This window comes from Leuciscus leuciscus (assembly GCF_965113295.1).
Source record: "Leuciscus leuciscus genome assembly, chromosome: 14".
In the NCBI taxonomy this organism is placed as follows: domain Eukaryota; kingdom Metazoa; phylum Chordata; class Actinopteri; order Cypriniformes; family Leuciscidae; genus Leuciscus; species Leuciscus leuciscus.
In genome coordinates this window covers 4,519,119-4,547,110 of record NC_138738.1, presented here as the reverse complement: position 1 = coordinate 4,547,110, position 27,992 = coordinate 4,519,119, and the positions used below count along the sequence as shown (strand labels likewise).

Here is a 27,992-nt window from a genome sequence, read left to right as displayed (position 1 = left end):
ATCACAGTACAAGCTAGTCAAGTCGATTTATAATCTAGTTTTGATATTGACCCCTAAGAAAAAAGTCATAATGTTATTTTTGGCAGAGTAGTAAATACAAAACTCACATACAGGTTTAAAAACAGCTTTTTTATTGTCAATTGGTTCTGCTATTTACACTATACATACAAGCTAAATATGCATCACAAAAGCGGTTCACGTTTATATACAATATATACTAAACAATCTATCGTATGAACCCAACTGTATTGATTAAATAAGTGTAGTATGCTTTGAAAAACAATCTGTGGTTTTGTGTTTTCCAGATGATGTTTACCAGATTAAATAGAACAAATATTAGCAATACTTGTTTGAAGAAATAGTATATAAACTGAGCAGCACTGAGACAAAAACATTTACAGAATTTCAGTCATTATCATTTTTGCATTACATGCCATATGAATCACAATATTCATCCTTGAATTTATCTTCAATCTAATGCTACTTTGGTTGAAGCAAATATAATATACCAAGCAAAGCTATAACTTAACTAAAAGAGTATTTCAAATAGAGTTAAGTATAATAATAAAATTACAAATCTTATTATTAATAAAATAGTAAAATATAACAATAAAATTCATTGTAACCAGGATAAAAAAAAGTATCTAACCAGCACCTATATGGTGATCAGTGGCAAAATAAAAAAGTAGGTAGTATCTAAAGGGTATTTAAGGTAGCTGGTTGTAATCTGAGGCACTTTTTCTTTAGGCTATTAAGATTTATAAAACTTCAAAAAGTACTAATAAGAATAAAATGATCAGATTAAGGAAAATAAAGCAAGAGTTGCATAACAAACATCATTGCCATGTTAAATAGTGACAATTGGGGACCACTGTCATTGTACTTCAATCTCCAGCATAAAGTTCAGTTTGTTTTTTGTTGACAGTGCAAACTGAACAACCATGTCAGCGTCAATGCCATGTCAACTCATATGAAGTCTGTTTCTCATCTAATTATTTCTGTTGTTAATGTGGTTATATAAAATACATATTCACATCTGTTGCAGAATAACTCATGTTTGCCACTACCAACCCAGCTAGTCATCAGACGGCACATTATATTAGCACAATTTACTGTACACCAGGATTGCACAGCACAGTATTTTGGCAGAATCTGAACACTTTACAGTTTTGAAAGCATCGCATGAACCACCGAGTAAGAGCGAGAGATTTCAAACACAGAATAATCATACGGCTTCCTTCAAACTAACAAAAAATGCCGATGTCTTTCACGTTTCTACGTTTCAGCTGGTTCATCATCTACTGCTAATACCGAAAGCAGGGTCCATAAATACTCAGATTACAAGAAAATGAACTGTAATACAAGTTAAACACAGATGTGAAAAAATAAAACATTTACAACCCTTTTTCATGAGAGATATTTCTTCCAAAGCAGCTTCCAAACTAAATCACTTAAACTTCACTGCAGTGAAATGCTTAATATGATCGTTTGAATTCTAATACAGGGGAGATTACGTCTGTTTCAAGTAAAATATAGTTTTGTCTATGTATATGAAGTCCTTATCTAGCGTTTGCGTAAATGGCCTCGAGTATGCCATTAAGATCTTCAACGCAATACACACAAAAGCGGTTATTGTACACGTCAATACTAGAACACACTAATACTCATCCAGTGAACTGCAAAATATATTCAATACATTTAAATAAATACATTTCTCACTGTTCAAATCTCCATGTGATCAAGGCAAGCCTTGCATTCTATGGCTACTGTGCATACTTTAGGAAAACAGAAAATATACTTTATGATAGTTTGCTTATGGAAATCCTTTGCTTTGGCACACTGAAATCGTGCGGTATCTGAAATAGGTGGTGATGTGACTCGTTGATTGTCCAAAGCCCGCTGGAGAGTAAACCATCTACCGACCCATCTTTACTAAAACTAGCTGGCTTCAAGACTTCTACAATCTCCTTGTTCTATGGGCAAAGTAATTCACAAATTACATATGTAAAAATCTGATATATAGGTCACTACTGTACAATGCATTTGCTGTCACTTCAAAGAAATCTAGAAGGGTGCGATTATGTGTTTCTACAGTACAGTCGTGTCAAGTATAAGGGATCGGGATTGATAAAACAGAGCGTGAGAGTATATAAAAATGATGACAAGCAATTTGAGCCATAACAGCATATTTCATATTCCTAAGTGAGGATGTACTAAACCTTGAATAAATAATCGAAATGGTCAGCATGTTTGACCTTTACAGGTTTTAAAACATATATAACATCAGTCTGAATTTATCAAAAGTTTAAAAATGAAGTAATTTCCCCCATTATCTGATGGCAGGTTATCTGTGGAAAATGGGATATTGTTTTGGGTCCCCCACACCTTTCCCTTCCTACAGTGGGACGGTGTATTCTCTGCATCATAACAGGCAGAAAAATACAGATAAAAATAAATCAGATCATCTTCCAGTATGTTACATCACTAACTATACTAGTACGCCACGCACTCTCACCCATACAAAGCCATGTACAAACACACATTCATCAGAGTTTATCTCCTAGTGGCCACCCAGAGCACTGCTGCTGCCTGTTGTCCAATCAATGATGATGAAGCTCAAGCTCATTATCATAAACAACACGCCCAGTCCAGCAAAACAGGCAGCCTGAGAAAAGGAGAAAAACATTCAGTCATTAACCAAATTAAATGTAATAAACTTGTAAACTGATTTGAAATTAATCTGTTGATCAAGTTTTTAATAAAGAGTATTTTAGAAAAATTTCAAAAAAGTACAACAACATCTGTATTATCTCCTATTTCCAGCAGGAGAGAGATAAATGTGATGATATAGAGCCGAAGAAAACAACTCAGCTGGGCCATATCAGAAGCTATGTTTTCATCCACCTATTTTTATGGAATTTTTGGGATATCGCATAAAAACACACTGGATGGAAATGCCAAAATGCGCATAAATTCAAAAAATGCGCTTAAAAAAAACGTATGTGCTCAATTGCGGCTGATTATGAAATTTATGGAATACGTTCATACTCTATGATGGAAACACATTTACCGAATAAACCCCTTGATGTACAAGAACAACAAAAAACGCAGATGATTTTGCCTCAACAGAGGATGTGATTGGATAACTGGACTAACCAGCGGCCAATCTCATCGCACAGCACCTCAAATGTTGATAATGCCTAAGTCAAAGTCTGTCATCAGAATGATTTGGTATAATGACCTCCCAGAAGTGTCTCACGCAATTGCGCCCACAAACACCAGGCATCCGAGCGCAAAATAACATGACAGCGTTTGTTGCGTTTCATCTGCACGATCTAAGGCACAAATAACTTTGGCTTCCCCGATTGCATCAACTTCCATTATTGTTAAAGATATTTAATTTCCCATGAAGTGATGATTTTGTTCTCTTGAACGCATGGGATGGAAACAGTGCTTATTCGCAAATGTTTTAGCCAATATTCCAATTTCGCACACAAGTTAAATATGCAGCTTTGGATGGAAACATAGCTAGAGTCTAACTGGTATAAAGTGGCATAAACCTTGGATAAGTGTGATGCAAACATCTGGCGATGCATGAACAGTTTTCGAAACGTTCTCCTGGGTAGCCATAAATCATACAAGCATAACTTACAAAGATTTTGGGGGTAGAACGCATTGGTTCCTTATCCTTCGGAACAATACGGATGTAGAAGACAGCAGGAAAGATGAAGATAAGGCATGGAGCGGATGTTGCACCTGGAGAGGGAAGAAGAGGACAAATGTAGATTAGCTAATCAGCTGAATCCAATTAAATCTGACACTGATGACAATTAAACATGATGACAATTAGAATTCCAGCGACGTTGTCTTTGCTGATGAAAATGAGAATAGAAAAGTGAAATAAGTACCCTATGTTGTACAAACATCATTTGAGTCATTTTATGAGCATCATAAGACTCATTGGTTAATATCAAAGAATATCTGAAAGGAAAAATATTTCAAATGACTCACATTTTATTTATACCTTGGATAAACTTGAGTGTAACATTTTCAAAGGACGTAACGTAAAACATATTAGACGATAATAAAAGATTATGTCTAAACATAGTTTTTTCAGGTATTTTAGCCTTTCAATGAGATTATTTTGCGCCATCAAACATTTTTAGAATTTAAAAAATACCACATGAATTTTAGTTTAGAAACCTGGACAAAAAAAGTGTTTCATATCATTGATCTGTTTTGTTTTCCTCTTCATTATGATCAAATGGAACCTTGACACTCACCTTCTTTCCAGTAATATGAGATAAACAAAACAAAAATATTGATTTAACAGCACAACATTATCTGTTCAAACAAGCAACAGAGACATTTGAAGCTGTACTCAAGGCCAGAGACAGCGGCCCGCCAGTGTCAGTGTCCCTTAATCACACTGAGAAAGCAAGACAAACAAGCGAGTCTCTGCTTTGGCATTTCAGACATATGTTTGAACACAGAATTGTTTCCCTCTATTTCCAGGTTCTCAGAGAGCACTTTTGACCGGTCTGGATTTTGGGCTCCTGAGCCAGTGACGATTGAAGGACTCACCAATGATGCCAAAGATGCCCAGGATGTTTGGGGCAAAGATGACAAGCATGTTGATGAAAGTCAGGAGAATGACGGCTATGGCGACGTGTCGGATCCAGTTGAAGGTCTTATTAGGAAACACCATCTCTTGAATGGCTCTCCGTACCTTTGAGAAGAAGAAGAAGCAGATCATTTTTATTTCATTTTTAATGACTGAAATTACTTTAAGCAACATTTGATCACCTGTACACCTCAATTCTGTACAGCAAGCTGAATCGCTCTACTCTTTCCGATATGCCTCTTTAGAGTGGGCAGCATGAGTCATTTTATATAACAATAACGGTATATGTCACTATATAGTTATTTTTTGCTGCATTATTCAACCCGAAATGGTCCATATATTACATCAGTGGTTCTCAACATTTTTGACTACTTCCTTTATTTACAGAAACTAGGTGTGTCAATATATTAAAATGAATAAAATAATTATATATAATTCAGATTAAAATAATTAAATTCTATAATTCCAGTAGTTTCAAGCCATTTATGATTACAGGTGATTTGAAAGATTAGGATAGGTTTATTTTTAGATAAGGTTTTTTTTCACAAATAGAAGTTTCTCAGCCATTTTTACCTGATAAAATATTTTAGATCTTGACATAACTAGAATAACTAGTGATTTCCATGACTTTTTAAGATTTTATTAATTTGCATGACTTTTCAAAATTCCTTTTAAAATTCCCTCATATACCCAGGTTTTCCAAGACGGAATCCCATGGTTCCTAAATAAAAATGACAAGTGGGAACAAGTTCCCACTATATAAAAAATATGATGTCTGTTTATATCTTGATTTTTAGCTGCTTTCTCTTAAAACTTAGTTTGTCTCATTTTAAAGCCTTTAGCAGCAGCCATTGAAGTGTGCTGAGGCCCCCTCATGGGTCCTGACCCCTGACCCCCTGTTTGAGAACCACTGTATTACATTTTATGCATTTGGCAGAAGCTTATATCCAAAGCGATAGACGTTTACATTTTATCAGTACTTGCTTTTTCTGGGTATCGAACCCATGACCTTAGCGTTGCTAGTGCCATGCTCTACTGTTTGAGCTACAGGAATGCATAACCTTGCAGTATTGATTTTGATAATCAAGTGAATGAAATGCTTCACAACCGAAAGGAAGTTCTTGGTTGTATGGGCATTAGTGGCACATCGCAAAGGGTCAAAATGAACTTTGCTCTTGTTATAATCAAAGAAGTGCCCACCTGCATTACAGTTTACAGAGCAGGCTAGCGTTTTTGCTTTTCACACTTTGGATATATTGTGGTAAAAACGGTATAGCACAATCTCTATATAAGATATGAACATGTGAAACTCACTGGGAACAGAACGATGGGCACGGTCAGGGTGACGGCGGTGAGCACAGCCAAACGCACACAGAGGATGAGGGTGTCGTAGGGGTCGATCCTGCTGTAGGTGTGCAGAAGCTCGGGCTCAACGTTAGCTGCGGAAAAATAAAGGAATTTATCAACTTAGTTTGCAGGTTTTACATGCCGAGCGGTACATTCTGATTCGAATATTTCAGAGCGATCTCGTCTGAATATTCAAACATTGAGATAATAATCATGTTTATTTTACACAGCACCTTAAAAGCAAGCTTCTCAAGGCTCTTACACAAAAACAGGGAAAACGATTAAACAAAGAAAGTATGCATACTCAGAAGATAAAATCTAGTAAAATCTATTAAAAAAAATGTAAAAGTGAAATCTTCAAACAAACAAGACATGTTTTTGCATTCAAAAACAGCAATATGGAGCTAAATGATTTTTGATAGCATTTATTTTTACAGCCGCTGTGTTTGTTGTTTTAGGGTCTGACTCATTAAGGAGTCGTTAAGGACTCATTAAGTTGCACTGCCTAACAAAAGCTTGACTGTTTTTAATTTAACATGCAACACATGATGCATACATAAAATTCAGTGCAAACATGGATCTGATACAAGAACTACCAGGTAAGCAAAGCACTAGTAATGGGCAAATGTAAAAGTGTTAAACTTACTGTAAAATGTTAGGTACCCAAAGAGAGCAGCTAGGAAGTACATAGTGTACATGATGAGGATGGAAATGTTGGAAACATGCTGCATCTTCTTCTGAGTTGGGCTGCAGGGAGAAAAGTATGAGATACATTTTCAATCTATTTGCACAAAACACAGAATACAGTAACAAGTGCTGCTTTAATGCAGTCGACTTACTTGCGAAGCTCAGTGTAGATGGGCAGGACCTCAGGGTGGCAGACGAAAGCAAAGGCCAGAATGGGGATGGTGTATGCAGTCTGTTGAACAGACAGTGTTGTTTTAGTGCATTCTGAAACACCTTTGCTATGTTTCACCCGTTTCACATGAAAATGAATAAAAATGCGCTCAAAATTCAAGATATGGTGTGAAAAATTCCCATGTATGAGTTCTTGTGTTTAATATTTGTAAAAGGATATAGTTATACGAGCAAGAATATTACCATGATTGCAAATGTGATATTGATATTTTACTACAGTTCAATAGACAAGTTGAAGGACATTTTACACTGAGAATATAGTTTTTTTTGCTGTATTTCACCAACAAAAATAGTTCCAAACAAATCCACAGTAGAGCAATTGAGTCTCTACAGAGCAACACAGTGACGTTTCGTTATTGAATGAATCTGTGTTGAACTAATTGGTCTAATGAATGATTCAATGACTCACTCATAAACACAGTCTCTGCGTCTGAACTCGAAAACTTCCCAACTATTTAGTATGTTAAAAAACAGCATACCAAAAGAGTAGTATGCCCGAATACATAGTATTCAAAAAACAGAAGGTAAAAAGTCCCTGGACGACCTACTACTTCCACCGAGATTATGAACTGTGTATTCTATGGACTCTTTACTATCCTGTATTGAACTATCCAATACCTGTGAGTTCACAGTGAACATCTGCGGGCTGCAGTGGGAGTCATCCTCCATCACATGTCCGTTATGGTAGCTGTGGGCGTGGTTAACGGTTACGTTTGAATGTGCGTGAGCCAGCGTGCTATTGGCCGAGAACTCCTCGAACGGGCACAGGATCTGGAACTTCTTATACATGACCTAAAAATAAAGAAAGGGACAGAGGATGGAGTTGTCACATGATCTCTGTTTTGTATGGACTATTAAAGTCTGTTTCCTCTGTTAGTTTTGTAGTTCTTTTTATGATTGGTCCCTTGTGATGGTCTTCCCAGGTGCACCTTGTTCTTGGTGTTCTTTTATTGTAACTATTATTATTATTTAAAGTTTATCTGCCATTGGATCCTGCTCTCCTTCATCTTTGAGTTCACCTTAACATTATAGAAGTGAAAATGGAAAATACACACAGACATTTTGGCTATTTTGTGTACGCGAGTACTCAACTTGTAATTCATCCGAGAACCTGCGTATGACCTAATTACTCGAATTACTCTAATCTGTATTACTCTAATTGCGTCAAATCAAACGGACTACAAAAATAACAACAAAATAAATAAAAATAAGGAATTTCGCTATTGTGATCAATGTTTTGAAGTTGAAAAAAGCCATGCAATTACTGTGTTACATGATTGACAGATTGTCATTTCTTAATACTCAGGCCCATCCCTAACAGCTATGTCTTGTTGGCTAAAATTTCATTAAAATTTCATTAATATTCGAACACCCCTTGACAAACATTATACTTGTGAAATATTATAGAACATATTTATCCCGAGAGAATGTAACCAATTGCAACCAATTAAAAGCCTCAGTCATCTTCTTCTGAAGTCAGTATGAGTCAGTATTTCATTAATCAGCATTGCTTTGTACATATGATATAATATTCCTTCCTCTAAAATACCTCTGGGAAAAGTGTGTGGGCGAAGTGTTATGTGAATCTGTGAATCAACTCGCTCTGAAATATGTTTATGAGTATAAGATACAGGGACAGGATGGTAGTGAGTTTTTGGTATAATTTTTTTTTGTACCAAATAATTGATTTATGAATATCATGATACCTTTTTTTTCTTTGGAATAACATGCATTGATGAATAAAACAGGGTGAATTTTGTTTTCATATTGACTAACAATAACAATGATGGCAAATACTTACTGCACTAAGGAAGAAGACCATGCAGCTGAGTGAAAAACCACTGGAATAACCAAGGTAACCTGCAAATATAAATATAGCGAAGCGCGTCAATATGCCGTCACAGCGCTATTGTCAATCGACATGCTGCTTACATGCATTCAAGCCTGAATCCCTGCAACTATAAATGCATGTGCTAAGAAAAGCGCAGTGAGTTATCGCTCATCTCAGAAGCTAATCTCTGCTGACAGAGCTTACCAGACAGAAATACTGACAAGGTCAGCTTGATTCAATTACTAAAACAACTGTGCACGGTTAAAACACTTTTGTTCTCAGAAAAACCCATTTGCCGTTACTTTGGTTATTTATTGGTTTAACTTATTGCTTCATATGAGAACAGAATGTGCTTTTAAAGTGCTTGAACTTGTGCTCTGTAATATGAACGGTCCATTCAACTGGGTCAAACGTACACGCGGTGGGCTGATGAAACCCACTTTCATGAGGTGAAGAGAGAGATGAGATAGACTGAAGTAGAAATGATCGACTCACCCAGCTGTTTCATTAGAGCCAAAGGCAGGATGATAGAGAAAGACACGAGCACCACCAAGTAGTTGCCATTGAGATACCAATCCCTACAGAAACAGAGACAGAGAATTCAAAAAATTTCCAATTCTAATGCAATAACTTCATTTTAGTCAAATCAGTTCAGGCAAGGTTATTTTATGTGGTAAAGCCAAATTACTGTAAAACATCAAGATTTGGCATGATACTGTAAATACGGTCACCTTTATGGTGATTAGTGTTTGGTTTGATTGTGAACTTGCTTTAAAATATAGGTTTTCACAGATAGGATTAAGCTAGTCCCAGACTAAAATGGATGTTTGAGCTGTTTTAACTGAAAGCAACTTGCACTGACATATCATAAAATATGTCAATGCCATGGTTATGTCTCAATGCTTCTGTCACAGTTTTTTTAAGGCACATTTATAAAAGCCAATTGAACTAAGGCCTAATCCTGGCTTAATCTAAACCCTGTCTGTGAAACCAGGCCTACATTTTCTCCCAGAATTGTAACAGTGTTAAGAAGCATCACTGATTTCACTGTTACATGAAAGATAAACTCACTCTTTGTCTGGTCATAACTTGCAATCTTCACTATATGTGGCAATTTTAAAATACAGAAACAATATAATCTTTTATAAATTATTGAAATGTGCAATTATTTGTTCATTATAAAAGTTACCAAAAGAAAAATGGGATCTGATACTTTGAAAAGTTTTTGTAAGAAATAATTGTATTAAAAATGCATTAAATTGATCAAAAGTGACAATAAAAGACATTATAATGTTATACGGGATTTCAATTTTCTATTACATTTTTTAAACTTTCTATTAAATAATAAATGCATAACGTTTAGCTCAAAAATGTTAAGCAGTACAACCGTTTTCAACATTGATAATAATCAGAAATGTTTCTTGAGCAGCAAATCATCATATTAGAATGATTTCTGAAGACAATTGAAGACTGGAGTAATGATGCTGAAAATTCAGCTTTGATCACAGGAAAAAATTATATTTAAAATATATTTAATTGTAAAACAGTTATTTAAATGGTAATAATATTTCTGTATTATTGATCAAATAAATGCAGCTTTGGTGAGAATGCGAGACTCTTTCATAAACATGAAAAAACAATTCTGACCCCAGTTTGGGTTCAAACTTTCAACACCAAAACAAAACAACAACAAAGAATACCGAGTACATCTTTAAGGGATGTGATATGTTTTCATTGCTATTTGTTGCTGGTGAAATGAGAGATTATGCTCTCTGGTTTAGTGGGAGCTGTAAATAAAGCTTGCACAAGTAACAAAAATGGCAACTAAACAAACCAGCAAATAGTGCAAAATGCAACTATGCAACTTCTTAACTTTCCGTGCCTATTTTAAAGCCAGTCATTCTTCTGGTATCCTTTTCTGCTGCTCTGCCTGTCTGACAGACCGACTTGAGCAACTTCACATGTGCGGCAGTAGAAAACATTTACACTATTCCAGAATCGACCCGTCTAACTCCATCCGATTTCAGACCGAGTCTGCAATTTGTGTGATTTATGAGAAGGTATGTTGTGTTTGCTGAAGCCGCTAGCGACACAGACCATCTAAATAGTTGAAAGCTGACTGCGACATGGCACAGTTCCCACTCCTGGACTCAAGTAACCGCCACACTGTGAACACGAGGACACACACACGGAGTCACAAGGTGTTGCGCAGTATGTAAAGTCCAGACCTTGTTTGAGACTGCTCTATTTCCAGACCCTCTCCACTCCTCCCAGTACTCAAACACTGTGTGTAGACAACTATACGTGGGGATGAAACATCATACACGCATTATATAAGATGTGCTATTGTTAGGGGAATCATAAAGATTCCTCTGCAGTAGAAGTGGCTGCTTTACATGTCAGCTTTTGCATAGCAACATACAAGAACCAAAATATATATCATCAGCTACAGAAGTGAACCTTCCCAATATACTGATAAAGGAAATGCATATGGACACAATTTTAATATATGTTTGCATTTACATGAAATATTATACATAAGGCATGTTTCTACGTACGTACATGCATGCAAATATGTGTGTGTGTGTGTGTGTGTGTGTGTGTGTGTGTATATAGCATATTTTATGTTAATGCTTGTATTTATCTGCCTTCAGATCAGGAGATGCACAAGCCTATAGCACATCCAGAGCAAATCTGAAAAGGGGCATCAAAGAGGCCAAGCACTGCTACAAGCTTAAGATAGAGGGACACTTTTCCAACGCTGACCCTCAGCGCATGTGGCAGGGCATTCAGGCCATCAGTGACTACAAACCCTCTCACTCCACCCCCGCAGCCACTGATGTCAACTTCCTGAACGAGCTAAATGACTTTTATGCTCGCTTTGAAAGAGACAACAGAGAAACTGCCACCAAGCTCAAATCCTCAGCTGACCACCCGCCGATCACACTCTCCTCCACAGATGTCTGCAATGCACTGAGCAGGATCAGCGCGCACAAGGCTGCTGGACCAGACAACATCCCTGGACGCGTACTCAGGGCATGTGCGGAGCAGCTCGCTGGGGTTTTTACAGACATTTTCAACCTGTCTCTTGCCCAAGCAGCTGTACCAACATGCTTTAAATGCACTTCCATTGTGCCAGTGCCAAAACACTCCAGCCCGAAGTGCCTTAACGACTACCGCCCTGTAGCACTCACACCCATCGTAATGAAGTGCTTTGAGCGGCTGGTCCTGGCACACCTAAAAGACTCTCTTCCATCCACATTGGACTCACACCAGTTTGCCTACCGTAGCAATAGGAGCACAGAGGATGCAGTTTCCATGGCACTGCACTCTGTGCTCACACATCTGGACAATAAGAACACTTATGCACGCATGCTGTTTGTTGACTTCAGCTCAGCATTCAACACTGTCATCCCAACTAAGTTAATAGCCAAACTTGGAGACCTGGGCATCAACACCTCCATGTGCAACTGGATTTTGGACTTTTTGACCAACAGACCCCAGAATGTTCGATCAGGCTCCAACTGCTCCACGTCCATCACACTCAACACTGGTGTACCACAGGGCTGTGTGCTAAGCCCGTTTCTCTACTCCCTCTTCACCTCCGACTGCAAGCCTGTGTACGGATCTAATTCCATCGTCAAGTTTGCGGACGACACTACGGTGATTGGTCTCATCAGCAACAACGATGAGACTGCCTATAGGGAGGAGATCAAGCACCTGGCCACATGGTGCACTGAAAATAACCAGCTCCTCAACACCACCAAAACGAAGGAGCTCATCGTGGACTTCAGGAAAGTGTCAAGAGGCACACACGACACCATCCACATCAATGGAATGGCTGTTGAGCGTGTCTCCAGTTTCAAGTTCCTGGGGACCCACATCTCGGCGGACATGACCTGGACAACCAACACCTCCAGCCTGGTCAAGAAGGCTCACCAGCGCCTTTTCTTCCTGAGGACACTGAGGAAGAATCAGCTTTCCTCCACTATCCTGGTGAACTTCTATCGCTGTGCAATAGAAAGCATCCTGACCAACTGTGCTACAGTGTGGTATGGGAGCTGTTCTGTTGCAGAGCGCAAGGCACTGCAGCGGGTGGTGAAAACCGCCCAGCGCATCACTGGGACTCCACTACCTGCCATCGAGCACATCCAGAGGAAACGCTGTCTGCATCGAGCTCGCAGCATCCTTAAGGACTCCTCTCACCCAGCCCACAGACTGTTTTCTCTCCTGCCCTCCGGCAGGCGTTTCAGGTGCCTCCGGACCAGGACCAGCAGACTAAAGAACAGTTTTTTCCCCAGAGCTGTCTCTTTATTAAACTCTAACCCTCATTGATCCCACTCCCCTCATATACTGATTGACTCTCCTCTCCCTCCTCACACCTGCCTCCATTTTGTTATTTGCAATACTATAATGTTCATTTGCACTGCTGACTGTTATTACAGAAACAACTGTTTACATATGCATCTTGCACTACTACCTTGACTGGAATATGCTCAATTTGCACTGCCGACTGTTTATTTACAGTACCGACTGTTTACATATACATTTGCAATACCGTACTTTAACTGTAATATGCAATTACTTCCACTGCACTTTCACTCGGATAGCTTCTGTCCAAACTTTATTTGCACTACTTTAAATCCATTGTTATACTGCTCATTTTAGCCTAACTTATACATATATCTATTTGTAAAATTCTGTTTATAGTAATAGCCATCTGTATATTATGCTCACATTCTGTTTATAGTAACACCCATCTGTATATATATATTCATAGTACATATCTATCTGTAAAATTCTGTTTATAGTAATAGCCATCTGTATATTATGCTCACATTCTGTTTATAGTAACACCCATCTGTATATATATTCAGTACATATCTATCTGTAAAAATTCTGTTTATAGTAATAGCCATCTGTATATTATATTCAGTACATATCTAGCTGTAAATTCTGTTCACAGTAATAGTTATCTGTATATTATATTCATAGGACAAATCTATCTGTAAATTTTTGTTTATAATAGTATTCAACTCTATATTTATTCAGTACATATCCATGTTCTGCACTTATGGAACCACTGTATATCCTGCACTTGCTGCTATTGCACTTCTGGTTAGACCTAAACTGCATTTCGTTGCCTTGTACCTGTACTTGTGTAATGACAATAAAGTTGAATCTAATCTAATCTAATCTAATTTATAAAAAAAAAAATGTATATCTTATATTGGTATATTTGCATAAAAAGCTGTGTTCATTTCGAAATCTGGGCAAAAATTACAATTATAATTCAGCATTAAATGTAAGTGTGTGTGTGTGGGGGGGGGGGGGGGGGGGGGACTGTAGGGGGATAGAATATACGGTTCGTACAGTATAAAAACCTATGGAATGTCCCGTAAATCACCTCTACCAACATAAGTGTGTGTGTGTGTGTGTGTGTGTGTGTGTGTGCACATATAGCAGTGTGTGTGTGTGTGTGTGTGTGTGTGTGTGTGTGTGTGTGTGTGTGTGTGTGTGTGTGTGTGTGTGTGTGTGTGTGTGTGTGTGTGTGTGTGTGTGTGTGTGTGTGTGTGTGTGTGTGTGTGTGTGTGTGTGTGTGTGTGTGTGTGTGTACATATAGCAGCGTCACTTCATGCTGCACCTGGTCCTGAAATTATACAAAAGCTCTCAGTCAATGCATAATGTTAACAGTGAAGCACACGCCTCCATCTTTGCTGAATTTCTAACACTGCTGACGTGTTCAGTATACAGAACTGAAAAGCCTCTGGAACCAAAGCCAGTGTGAGTTTTACACTGCTCATATAAATAAATCACCTTGCCCATCTACACTTTCACTCTGTTAATTGGAGGCCTTCAAACTAATCCAGTAATTTTGAAATACACATTACATAAGACAGAAGATTTTGATGTTTAAACTTCTTGCTAATTAACCATTTTCAGGGGATTAAAAATAAAATGTGGCTTTGTTGTGCATAGAATTTAAACAACGACACTCACAGGCCTAGTAATGAAGATGACGTCTCTTCTTAATATAAACTCAAAATGCATTTATGTGCTTCTTACAAACACTATGACGTGTCTGTTTTCAACACAATAATTAAACTTGATAAAACAGATGCTAAACTAGGATTTATCCTGAGAACACAAGCAAGCTGAATAAAGTTATAACCAAGCGCTTGTTTTCAGATGCGAGAAACGAGTTGTGTCTACTGACATCAGCACATTACGCAGTTAGGCATGACAGTATGCTTGTTTAAAGAAGCCGTCACGCGCAGGAGGACAGAGGTGTGGTGGGAAAGAGACAGCATCAGCCAATCAGCCTTCGTTCTCTTATTAACTGACCAATCACAGTTAACAGCAGCCACCACACCTCCGCTTGATGCCAGGTTGAGATTTTTCAGTGTTTGCCCTAGTGAAGTGCAGGTCTTTGACCTCAACGGACCGTGACATCGTCAGCTGACAATACCAGTGGCTGGAGTAACAGAGTCGGTGAAGAACTATCAATTCATTCACATTTAACTGGTAAAATTGCAGGTTGAGGGAAGGTCGAGATTTTCTCATTTCATTTCAGCATTCTACAATGACACTCTAAAGTACTTACCCTGAAGTGGTATCTGTCTTCAGAAACGCCTGCAGGACCAGTGGGAACTCTGACTTGACGATGTATAAGTAACTGGACATGGCTATAGGAAATATAAAAAAATGACTAAATTAGAAGAAACACAATCAAAAGAAACTAACCTTCATCATGATTTTATGCTCATTTTGCTTGTTGCACCCTGCTGGAACTGGGTTTGAACTCAGGATGCAAACCACTTGTTAAACTATTAAAAAAAATAGATAAATATATCTTGCTTTTTTAAAATTTATTTTTAAAGTTAACTTTGCAATATATGAAATTTATCTTGGTATCTTTATCTATTTATATTACTTTTATATCCATTGGTAATTTTGTGTGTATTTTATATGCATAATATTAATCTGAGTCAGTGTGATTAATGTGATTGTTATGTAATTCTTAGGGGGAAAAAATACTTGTCTACTATTAATCTAAATTTGAAAATATAAAAAATATATTTAAAATTAAATGTAACACTTTTTACACAAATTAAATATGAAAAGTCACAGTCAAGTCCAAAGAAACCTAAAGAACAGGCAGCATTAACAATATGAGGATTAAATAACATGGAAACACAGTGTTAAATATCAGCATAAAGCAAGTTTTGTCATTTTGCCAATTCAGAAAGTGTGTGAAGGAAAGTACATGGGTGGAAATTAACTGGCAAAACCAGACAGGAAAACATAGAGATGAATACAGGATAAAAAAATAATAAAAAAAGATCTATCAAATTTATACAAATTATATTGGGCAAATAATAATGTCTCATTCACATCAGGTTTTCTTTACCTCCAATGTTTTGAAGAGTGATGGCAATTCCGGCCGCCATCTTCCCTGTCATTCCGAAGGCCCTGAATCCCAGCTGTTCGTATGATCTGATTCCTGGAAATGAAAGTCGGTAAAACATGAAGAGAGAGACAAATCTCACCACCAGAGCCAAGTTTCCACAAAACCCTATCTCATGTTATGATTATCTTTGCCTGCGGTGACCGCTGAGTTAACATGGAAACTCAGTAAGCCCTAAAATGGAAGCTGAATTGTGTTTTCAGAAAGGAAATGACATCACAACAACACACCGAAAATGCCAACAACTGCATTACAAGAAATTGCTCTTAAAATGCTTTAAAACAACACATTTCTCTTTCTTACAATGTTTAGTATTGAACAATAATTTTCAGCATATTAAACTATATATGTGACCCTGGACCACAAAACCAGTCACATGGTTCAATATTTTGAAATTGAGATTTATACATCACATGAAAACTGAATAAATAAGATTTTCATTGATGTATAGTTTGTTAGGATAGGACAATATTTGGCTGAGATACAACTATTTGAACATCTGGAATCTGAGGGTGTAAAAAAATCTAAACATTGAGAAAATCGCCTTTAAAGTTCTACATTTATGTTGGCGATTGTGCTGCATTCACTCACAAAAATAAATGTTTTATATATTTACGGTAGGAAATATCTTCATGGAACATGATCTTTACTTCATATCCTAATGATTTTTGGCATCAAAGAAAAATGGATAATTTTGACCCATACAATGTATTGTTGGCTATTGCCACAAATATACCCGTGCGACTCGTGACTGGTTTTGTGATCCAGGGTCACATATATATACACATATATATGTATTGATTAATTGGCCTGTCCGATTCAAACTATTATTAGTTTACATGTTAAATTCCTTCCTCCAGTGTCACAAATGTTCTCCACTATATTTAACCATTTCAGGCAATTCCTGTTCAGATTACAACAACAAAAAATTCAGACTGTTATTCCGTGACTGTGTTAAAGTCGGCATGAAATCAAAATTGACCCTATTTACTTTGTTAGCGCATATTACTAGTCTTGTGGTGAACAATTAATCCGTGCAAGTTAATACACAGAAAAAAATTGTTTGCAGTGGTAATCTTTAATCAAAGTCTGAAAAGTTACTTCCGGTCTGAAATGGCGTTCCTTCTCTGATGATGTAGGCTTGACGGTTTGGGTTGAAAAACGCTTAACCACTCCCCTCAAACCGTTAGTCTGCTATGAGCAGAGATGGAGAGGAGGAGCGCTAGAGTAAAACTCTGCCCTCTGTTCAATATTCCGTTTCACTTGGAAATACGTCACAACACTGGAGAAAAGTCATTTGTAACTTCCGGTTCACGCGGACTTTAACTTTAAGGCATCTGTCCACCAGATTAGGAAATGACAATACAACAAATCGATCAAGAAAATATAGTTCTTCTTACCAACAATACCAGAAGACTTCAGCAGGAGGTGAATAGAATAGCAGGACAGACCAGCTACAGCCGTGAGGAGAAACCTGAAGACAAAATACAACCATCGCATCACCTCAAATCTGTACAACATCTGCATTCTGCACATGCTAGACTTAATATATGGCTTTTCTAGAAGTTCACCCAAGTAATCTTGCAAGAAGTAATTAGAAAGTTCCTCTACTGGAGATTAATTTACTACTTTCTACTTACCAAACTGACATTTAGCTGACCTTTTATCTGAAATGACCTTCAGTACACACATTACAGAGGCAATCCCTTTGGAGCAGCATGTGATTAGGAGTCCAGCACAGATACTAAGATTGCAAACTATTAAAACCACTCAAATATAATCTAAAGTCTATAGCTGGAGTTCTAAGTGCATTGCATACATTCTTTCTAAAGTGTACAGTACTTTATACTTTTTGCAGATGCATTAATGTTGTTGAGTAATAATTACTGCTGACTGAATCTTGGGAAAGCGCCAGTGTTTGTGTTGGAACCAAAAAAGTACGTCTGATAAACTGTTCCATGAAACCCCATGATCAAACACACCACTAACCAATTTTACTGATTCATCCAGCTCTTTTCTTTTAGCTTATGTCATGGAAAGCCAACTTTCAGAAAGGCAATTAGTTGATAGAAGCTTTAGCTACACAATAGTGGAATTCTCTTGCAAAGCGATTATTGTACTTTCAGGATTCGTTCACAATGCTTCACCGCAGGAGGCAGACTGTCCTTGAATTTAGTCTACCGCAAGTCCATTTGGGTGACAAGTACCTGATAAATGGCAGGTAATTAACAAAAGCCAGGGGATGAGCTCTGGAACGACTGTATTCAAACGAGATGGATGTTCTCATGGACTTTTGACAACAGCTGCCTAACAATTCAGCATGCATTGACCAGAGGAAGTAATCTCAGTACCTGTGCTCTGCAATCGACACATCTACTACAGAATTATGTGAATTTGCATCGACCATTTCTGTTGTGATTCCAATTCATATTGTTAACTGCTGTTATGTTAACACAAATGTTTCTTTATTAGCAGTTTTATTTATATGGCTATTTAAATACTAAATGTGACTATAAGTGGTAGGCTGATATACAGCCAACATTAGAAACATTTGTCCTCTGGAATTAATCAAACTGCCTTCCAAGAGGCATGTGTGAGGTTTCTCCCAACATGAGGTAGATGAATTTATTGTTATATGTTTGGAAATAAGACTATCTTTGGAGAAAGCAGTCTTGGCCTGTTAGGTCATTTGATCAGTAGTATTCAATTCCCTGTAACCTGACTGGAGCGGAGGACGCCTCAGACGTCTCTCCTCCCCCAGTCAAACCAAGACAGGCTGCGAGAGGAAACCAAATATAACAACTATATTTGGATGGGGGCAGGGTGATCCTAAAAAGAAGGATGTGTCTGGAGAACAGAGGAGGCGTGGCCAGCCCAGGTCATGGCCTTTCTGGGGCCGTGGATAGACGAGAGGGGTGGAGCCAACGAGTGGAAAATTTTAAGAAGGTGGGAAATAAACATTAAATGGGAGGTCGCACAAGCGCATGTGTTAGCTTTCCTCCTCTACTCTACTGGAAAAATACTCTACTGCTAGTCAACTTATGGCATTCTTCAGTTTTACATACATATAGCTATAGGAGGTATGGTAGAAGCCAGTATGCTTAGCATTAATTATAATAAATATAATTATATCTAAACTTAATTTTACCATCTAAAATATTTTACTGGCTTGAGTTGAGTTGTTCATAATTTTACATTTTAAGTACTTTAAAACTCTTGAAACCAGGGCTGAGGTTTTAAAAAAAGGGCAAACAGAGTTTTGCATGTACTTTAACAGAATGCAATCAATTTTCCATAGAAAATCCTGTATGGTGAACATTAACAGCCTCCAAAAGGAAACACTCAAATATTCAAGAGCATTTCTGGAAAAATAACAGATGTAAAATCTATACTTTAATTACCATGGCAATTAGACAGACAGTGGGCTGCCAAATGCTTGACATTCAGATGACGTTAAAATGCTGATTTATTGAGGGCTGGAAGTGACAGGTTCATTCGGATGACTATGAGATGATTCAGTGATGCTTCACATCAGAACAAACATAGAACAATGGATTACTTTTACAGCCAATTTGTCATTAAGAGGGTAATGAAGGTATTTCACTTACAAGAAAAGCAGTATGCCAGTATTGGCCATAGCGTAGGCCAATCCCAAAATCCCACTGCCCATAATGGCATTGCCCAAATTGAAGACTGACATGCCAAAAGAGGTCTTCCCCTCAAACTGAGAGAGGAAATGAGATTGATAAGCAACTAATACAGACAAAAACACCAGCAGTACTCCTACATAGACTAACATCAACACATCGTTTAGTTTCTACATGCTATTCGTGATATGCTATTGGTTACTTGAAAGTTAACAGCAAATGTTGCACATACTTACATCAGTGAAACGTGGCTTCTTGCCATCGCCGTTGGGCAGGAACTCGATGTTCTCAGCGAGTGTGCTCTCAGGATCATCAAATCTGTTGGATGAAAGACAGTGGACATTTAATTGACAATGATCTTGATCATCATCTAACTTCCTCTTCGTCTGTTAACATCATCTTTTTTCTGTTATTGACATACCTGCCGTGATGGGTACCATTTCTGAAGGTTGATTGAGAGTGTGAGATGGTCCATCATCGAGCAGGAGAAAGAGGGTAAACATGCACTTAGACAGGCCCACAAGTCAAGTCAACACAGCATGCCAGAAGGTAAACGTGCATTGAGAAATTTACAAATGTAAGCTACAAATAAAGTTTGCATTGACCTCAGTACAGAAGCACACAATGTACATGATGTACGTCAGTATTGCAAGTCTGTTCTGATTAAGAAAGCTGGGAAAACATGCTAAAAACCATAAAGCAAAACCAGTTGAGAACCACTATTTAAAGTGGCCTGGTTCTCCATGCAGGGGGTACATGAGAAAGCACTTCCTGTCACATGCACTTAACTTATCTTACTGTCGCATGGCAATGAAAATCAAAATGTTCAGAGTTTGTACATAAAGTCAAAGTCCCTATAAGGCAAGTCATTTCACTCGGCGGCCATGTTTGAAACGCCTTTGGGCAGCTTTTTCAGTCATGCAAGTGCAGCTCCTATCTCTTTGAATGGGGAAGCATCAAATTCTCCAAAGTTGTTTACCATAGCTTAGGATTAAATTTCATATTTGAAATCATCAATGAAATCTGACAACAACTGTTTTAAAAATGTTGCTTCTAAACGCTCAAATCATGACCAAAACTGCATTTATCAGGTAGAAACTGGTCCAGCACATGTGTCAAAACAGTGACTGTTTCTACAGCAACCGGAGCTTCTAATGGCAGCTGCAGTGACGCAATGGCTTTACCAGTCAGTGATTGGCTCTTTTTTTTAGAAGGCGGGACTTATTCTGCCATATTACGCATTGCACTTTCTCCCATTCATAGTAATGCACCATCTTTGTATATCTAAAGTCTTTGATAAAACTGAATGCAAATGTGCTTACTGTTCTTCCTCCATCATAGTCTTCATCGGCATGCACATTTCCTCTCCGAGGTCGTGACCTTTCCCATTGGGTAGGATACTCATATCTGATCTGGCAGGTTCCATGGTGGAAGTGGTCGATATCCCACAGTTCTATGTGTGAGTTGTCCAAGTTGCTGAAAAGGTTAAAGATTTTGACAACAATTAAAAAAAATGCGACTTTATGAAATTAACTATATGCATAAAAATCAGTCTCATAATGTCCAGGGTTGTTACTGTTAACTAAAACTTATTAAAAATCGTTTTCACTAACTGAAATCAAACAAAATGTAAACATTATTTGAAAAGTTACATTCAAATTAGAAATGTTGCCTTGGAAATTAACTGAAATAAAAAAGGTTAAGGTGAAGTACTAAAACTAAAACTGAAATAAATATTAAATAAAGCTAATTGGAAACATTAAAAAACCAATAAAACTACAAAATTACATTTAAAAAAGTCAAATTAAAATCAAACCAGAAAATATAAAACTAGAAGCTAATGGAAATTATTATAGCATTAATAAATACATCAATGCATTAGTAATAATAAATACTATAATAGTATATATATATATATATAAAATACTATTATAGTATATATATATATATATATATATATATATATATATATATATATTACTAAAATAATACAGCATATGTTCCAATCTGTTTATACTAAAATCATAATGGGGTCAGATGGTAATACTGTGGTACTTTGATGTATACCATGATGATACTACATAATTCAAATAGTCATGTGCCAAGGTATTAGCATTGTACTTCTACATAAAAAACATGTTATTGGTGTGCATGTCCAAAAACAATCTATACTTAAGGGTGTCCATGTTCATTAAGTCTGATGGAAAATTTCATTTCTTCTTATTATGATTCTTCTCCACAACATTATTGCATTGAGTAACACCTGTCAGTAATGCACAAAATCACTCTAGAAATCATCTCAAATCAGCCTGATCGATTACATCACTACACCACTTGGCTGTGCGGCCACCTACAGAAATCAGCAGGATTATTCAGAGATTTAGTGACTGGCCTTTCACCAGTTTCCCCTGAGACCTAATTTTCATATATGCATGCTATTAAGTCGTCAGTTTTCAACGACAACAATGAGACGCAGCGCACCAGGGTGTAATTTTAGACCAGCAGATGTTCTCGCTCTTCAACGAACAGTGTCTTCGCGTTCCTTGGAAAAATGGAGGCTCAATAACATTTACCACGTCACTGTTTATTTTATCATTGAGGTTTTCAGTCCACTGAATAGTAGGGCCATCGAGACACCCAGCTGTCATGATAAATTTAACACACACACTGTTCGCAAAAACAACTGTCTGCGAGGGAAAGAAGAACTGTACGAGTGTTTTCATTTACGGTCTGATAATTGAGGAAAGTCTTGAGTCTAGTCCATTTCCAAATGAGACCGATGTAGACATGAGATTGGATTCCAGCACTATTAACATTTAAAACTACTAGAAACATGTTGTGTCAGAGTGCCATGGCAACATGTCGAAATATTCTGTGCCTGACTAGAATCTTACCATGTTGATTTATGTGATCTTAAACATTAAAATAGTTCAATTGATATTGTTTAAATTAATACTATCATTTAAAAGTTTGGGGTCAATACGATTTTTTCAAAGAAATAATTTTTTTTTGGTTCTGCAAGGGACACTTTAAATTGATTAAAAGTGACAGAAAAGACATTTATAATGATTTAGAAAATAAAAAGAATGATTTCTGAAGGATCATGTGACTTTGAATTCTGGAGTAATGATGCTGAAAATTCAGCTCTGCATTCCAGGAATAAATGATATTTTAAAATAGAAATCAGTTATTTGAAATTGTAATAATATTTCACAATATTACTGTTTTTACTGCATTTTTGATAAAATAAATGCAGCTTTGGTGAACATAAGAGACTTTTTTTAGCATCACTAAATACCCAGACAAAGTAGGATAATGTACTTTCGGACAATTCATTATTGCAAAACAAACCCCTCCAAATAAACCCCATCACCCTGCAAGGGTTCATTGTGCGATAATGACCAGCTGAATGTACATTATCCCTTACATTTTATCCTCACTGAGGTAATTAGCACTGTACTTACAGGAACAGACTCAACATGATAACGTGACAAGCTTTTGATCAGGCATTGCAAACAGCAGCTCTTCTTTGGGGTCTGAAGGGACTCTAAATTCTAACAGGAGCTTGAATTTCACATGACCATGATATGTGAGGTATGGAGGCTGCCTGCGATAAACGTTTTTGTCATCCTTAACACTGCTTAATGCAATATATGACCCGCAAAGATTGAGCTCAAGGTTATTAAATATGTCGGATCTGATCAATTTAGCTCCAACTTTTTGACAGACGCAGGATGGTCAGTAGAGGGGCACAAAAAGTGCATGTAAAAGCACATAATAATAATAATTAGCAATACACAGTAACAAAGTGGATAAAAGGCAATTATGGGGTTAATATACAAGGACTAACTACTTTTTGAGATGAACAAAATGCGATAACTAATAAAGCGCAGTATTAAGAAGACCTATCACGCTTTCGTCATTTTTATCATAACTCACAGCTGTTTCACACAATGCACTGTCCTTGTACATTCAACAATGTGCTGCCTTTTCAAAAGAGCTTTACATTTCACAATAATAGACGTTACACTGACCAACACCTCAAACTAGGGTCAAGAAACAGGACAAGATTAACTATAGCCAAAATCGACAAACATTTTTTTTTAAACGCCTCATGCAATAACGAGTGAACAGTCGCCATTTACAAACTGACTTTATTATAATTTTTTCCTCTAGTCTAATGCTTTTTCCCACACAACAAGAGCAAATGTTATGGGTCTGGATTTTTATTTACAAGGTATAAGTCTGCCCTGGTCAGTCTGTTACATGTTCCTTCAAAACTTGATGTCAGTAGTAGAGCGAACACAACCTCTGCTCTGATTGGTTGGCAGGCTCAGCTCCTGAAGTGGAAGGTCTGGCACTTTACATGCCAAACAGACAGATCATGTTTAGATGTTCCCTTTTGAACAGTAGAGCAAATATTACTCATCTGAAACCATTTTGGGGTTGAACATGGTCTCAGCATCATGATTTTTCCCTGAGGACTTTTCTAGGGATAAATTATGAGAATTTATGAACAGAAATGTAAGAAACATTTTTATAGAACTATGATTACAAATGTTTCTTACATTCTTTTTCATATATATATATATATATATACTTAATATAATAAATCTATAAAATATTAAATATAAAAAATATATTTAATCTATATTTTTTGATTTTATATATATATATATATATATATATATATATATATATATATACACATTATATTTACTTTTTAAATTTGACATTTGAAATTTATATAATTTCTATGTCTTACAAATTATAACTTTTATTTTAAGATAAAATTGTTATCAACTTTTTTATAAAATAAATTGTTTTAGAAATGTAAAACACACGCACACACATACATATATGCACACAGCCACACACACATTTAAAATATTTTATATGATTTTTTGTAATCAAGTTAAATATTACATAAAATATAAAAAAGTATGAAAATATAAATAACACCACAAACTTTTTGACCAGCAAAACAACTCTTTGCATCTTAAAATGACATGTAGGCAACATTTATCTTCTGAAGGCAAAGAGAGCTCTGACGACCCTATTAAAATTATTGAACACTTTTAAGAATCAAACGTGTGATTAACAAAGTAATTTGGTAGGGCGATTGTGTGTGTGTGTGTGTGTGTGTGTGTGTGTGTGTGTGTGTGTGTGTGTGTGTGTGTGTGTGTGTGTGTGTGTGTGTGTGTGTGTGTGTGTGTGTGTGTGTGTGTGTGTGTGTGTGTGTGTGTGTGTGTGTGTGTGTGTGTGTGTGTGTGTGTGTGTGTGTGCAGGAGGCAGATAACAGGCTTTAACCACTTAAAATGCTTAACAGGTTGTGCATGGTTGGTAGCAAGTGTGGCCGTGAACATCTGCAGAAAGTGACATCAAGCTATTGAATGTGATTTGACCGTGGTGATGATGATGAGTATAGGAAACCATTTGAATGTGGATAATGTCAATTAAACTCATGCTTGCACAAGGAAGCTTTTAATTAGGCAGGTTGAACTGTTTCACAAACAGTGAATCACGTATAATTGACACCCTGAGATGAAATGCCTCCTGTCGTGAGCTTCCGATTAATAGATGAGGGTGTCTGTACTCTGTACCTTTAAATTGGTCCTAACTAAAGTAATTCAACATTCAAAGATGAACGTTTCACATAGCACAATGTGAACTGCTGAAAAATATCACTGTAACTGCTTTTAAACAATCTTTATTGAATAAAGCGCTATAGAAATAAAGGTGACTTGACGATACCAAGGTACTTCATATGAAAACCACGCTTACCATGTTTTGGCACACTTTTGTCGGGACTGATTGAACCTCTTTGAGGTTAAAAGGACCTAGCCTGTGCAATGATTGCTCTTTACCAGACTGCCAACTGAGGTTTATTTTACCGATAAAGATCAGTGACGTACTAACTCTGTCTGTATTATGTTTGTTTCTACCCATCTACCAACTCACTGTATCCACCTGTCTGGATTCTGGTATAACAACCACTTTTCACAATCCAATCAATTCCTAATAAATATATCCAACCCAGTCAATCTCATGAGAAAACATAACTACTTTAACTCAACTCAACTTTTTTTAGAGCACTTTCAAAAACCACAATGGGTACCAAAGTGCTGTACATGACAATAACAAAAATAAACAAGGATACATTTATTTTATTTTTTTTAATACAAGGAGGCATTTTGTATGAATTCATAAAATGTAATGTGTATGGAAAATAAATGCAAACATGAACGTCCACCCCTAAACCTAACCATCAGAGGGACGTAAGCAGATTATACAAAAATGTACGAACAAGACTGAGAATTCAACAAATTCACATGTGATCCTGGTCCTGTGACTCAAAAGCATCAATACAAATGTCAGGCTCAAGTGTATACAGAGAATAACAGCAAAAAGAATTAACTCCTCACTCAAATCAGACATGACTGCTATCCTACGAAGTCCTACGCTCATCTCTGGCCTTGGGCTTGAGGTCAGTGACCTCTCATCTGTCAGCACCAACTCAGAAGCTCTGACCTCACTGGGTGCAAATGTTTACATCCAGGACAAAGTTTGAGGAAGGGATATGATTGGTCAGGCACGTTCAGCTGATGTCACGTTTTGTCTCTAGAAAATTCTGGGACATTCTTGTTTACTCATGTTCATTGATTGCAAAGGTCTCCCAATGAAGTTCACTGAAAAACAGATTTTTGCCTCATCACATGGTCACACCTCTTCTGATATCGGCTACCATGTCAACTATTGATTGGTAGTTACTGTCCATTCACATTCAATGTGCGTCATACTGTATTGCCCCATCCATTAATCCAACATGAAATCCAAATCTGACTTTTGTGACAGTTTTAGTCTGCTCGTGATAGCTTTGAGGTTTGCACAACTGTCCATCTAACATGTCCCAACCATTCAAAGTTTTACAGAGAACCTTCTGCTGATCAACTCAAGGGTGATTTCTCACTTTCTCCCGACCTCTGACCCCTCATTCCCTGACTGATGAGCATAATGTCCAGAGAACCCAGAGATTCAGAGGTGACATCCTAACAGGCCATCTGGCATGCCAGTATTCAATACACCGCCATGAACTAAACCCAATACACTCTCTTAAGCTGAGCCAGGAGACAAACCCCATTTGGAGAGGTAACTGAAGTATACAACACGTGGTAAGAGATCCTGTTAAAACCATGCAGCAGATATGGAATATAACATGCAAGTAAAGGTTTTAAAATAAGCTACTTCTGCATCTACATCATTTCCAACACTAATAAAAAGGATTGGCCTTAACTATAAGCTCTATCAGTCATCAAGGAGAATGCACCTTAGACTCTTAATGTGCTACAATGAGGACAGCAATACATGAAATTACTTTAACAAATGAACCAAAGTTAATAATAAGTCTGCTTTTGAAATTAATATTATCACTAATAATAAAATTAATTAATATTATTGCCAAACTACTCATATTTATTTTAATTATTTCAGCTTTTTAATTACCTTAACCTTTTTAATCAAGCCTTTTAACTTTTAAGACAACACAAAAATATAAAATTCACTTTAAATCAGAAATTGAAAGCATGTTCATCATAATAAGAGGTGTGCATTCAAGACATTGTCTGTATGAACTTCATTTTCTATGTATTTCTGAATAGCAATATATCTGGACAAAAAACAACATGAGGTCACTGATCCATATACTATAAAGTAAATTAAAGAAGCTAAACATATACTTAACATAGGTATAATACAGTCTCCTCTCTAGGACCATCACAAAGGGAATCAAAATTATAATTATGAGGCCATAATAACTTAAATATTCATAATTTGTCCATTTTCCACAACAATTACAATTAACCGAAGTATTTTCTTTCACTTATTTTCGTTTTCTAATCTTACAGATTATGCATTTTAAAAGTAGCCAACTTTAAAAAAAAAGAATAGATCACACATTGTATTACTTACTAGTCAATGAGCTCCTGATCTAAAGATCTTCGCGACTATAATGAGAAATTATGTTTTCGGTTTAAGTTTCCAGTGTTTCGGATGCTTTATGTTCCTGTGGTTCTTCACCTCGTGTGTGGTTTGATCACAATAGAGACAAAGCGCTTTGAGAAATGAAGTGAATTGGCGAAGGTTGTGTGATGAGTAGTG

General features: G+C 36.8%; 1 protein-coding gene across 3 annotated transcripts; it reads right to left on the bottom strand.

Annotated features, from left to right (window-relative positions):
• Positions 1-110: 110 nt before the first annotated feature.
• Positions 111-27,992, bottom strand: slc38a3b (solute carrier family 38 member 3b). 3 transcript variants are annotated; one of them, XM_082136428.1, is made up of 17 exons: positions 27,804-27,988; positions 21,158-21,311; positions 20,257-20,277; positions 20,072-20,153; positions 19,797-19,912; positions 17,589-17,662; positions 16,132-16,224; positions 15,325-15,406; positions 9,216-9,298; positions 8,691-8,749; positions 7,508-7,681; positions 6,811-6,890; positions 6,618-6,718; positions 5,939-6,063; positions 4,585-4,729; positions 3,653-3,756; positions 111-2,665 (listed from the first exon to the last, which is right to left on the bottom strand). In XM_082136428.1, exons 2-17 carry the CDS (start codon positions 21,259-21,261, stop codon positions 2,561-2,563), a joined length of 1,548 nt encoding a protein of 515 aa, XP_081992554.1. In that variant the 5' UTR covers positions 21,262-21,311; positions 27,804-27,988; the 3' UTR covers positions 111-2,560. The 3 variants fall into 3 exon arrangements, with proteins under 3 accessions (XP_081992554.1, XP_081992555.1, XP_081992556.1); XM_082136429.1 differs by lacking the exon at positions 20,257-20,277 and having other exon boundaries at positions 27,804-27,992; XM_082136430.1 differs by lacking the exons at positions 19,797-19,912; positions 27,804-27,988 and having other exon boundaries at positions 21,158-21,299.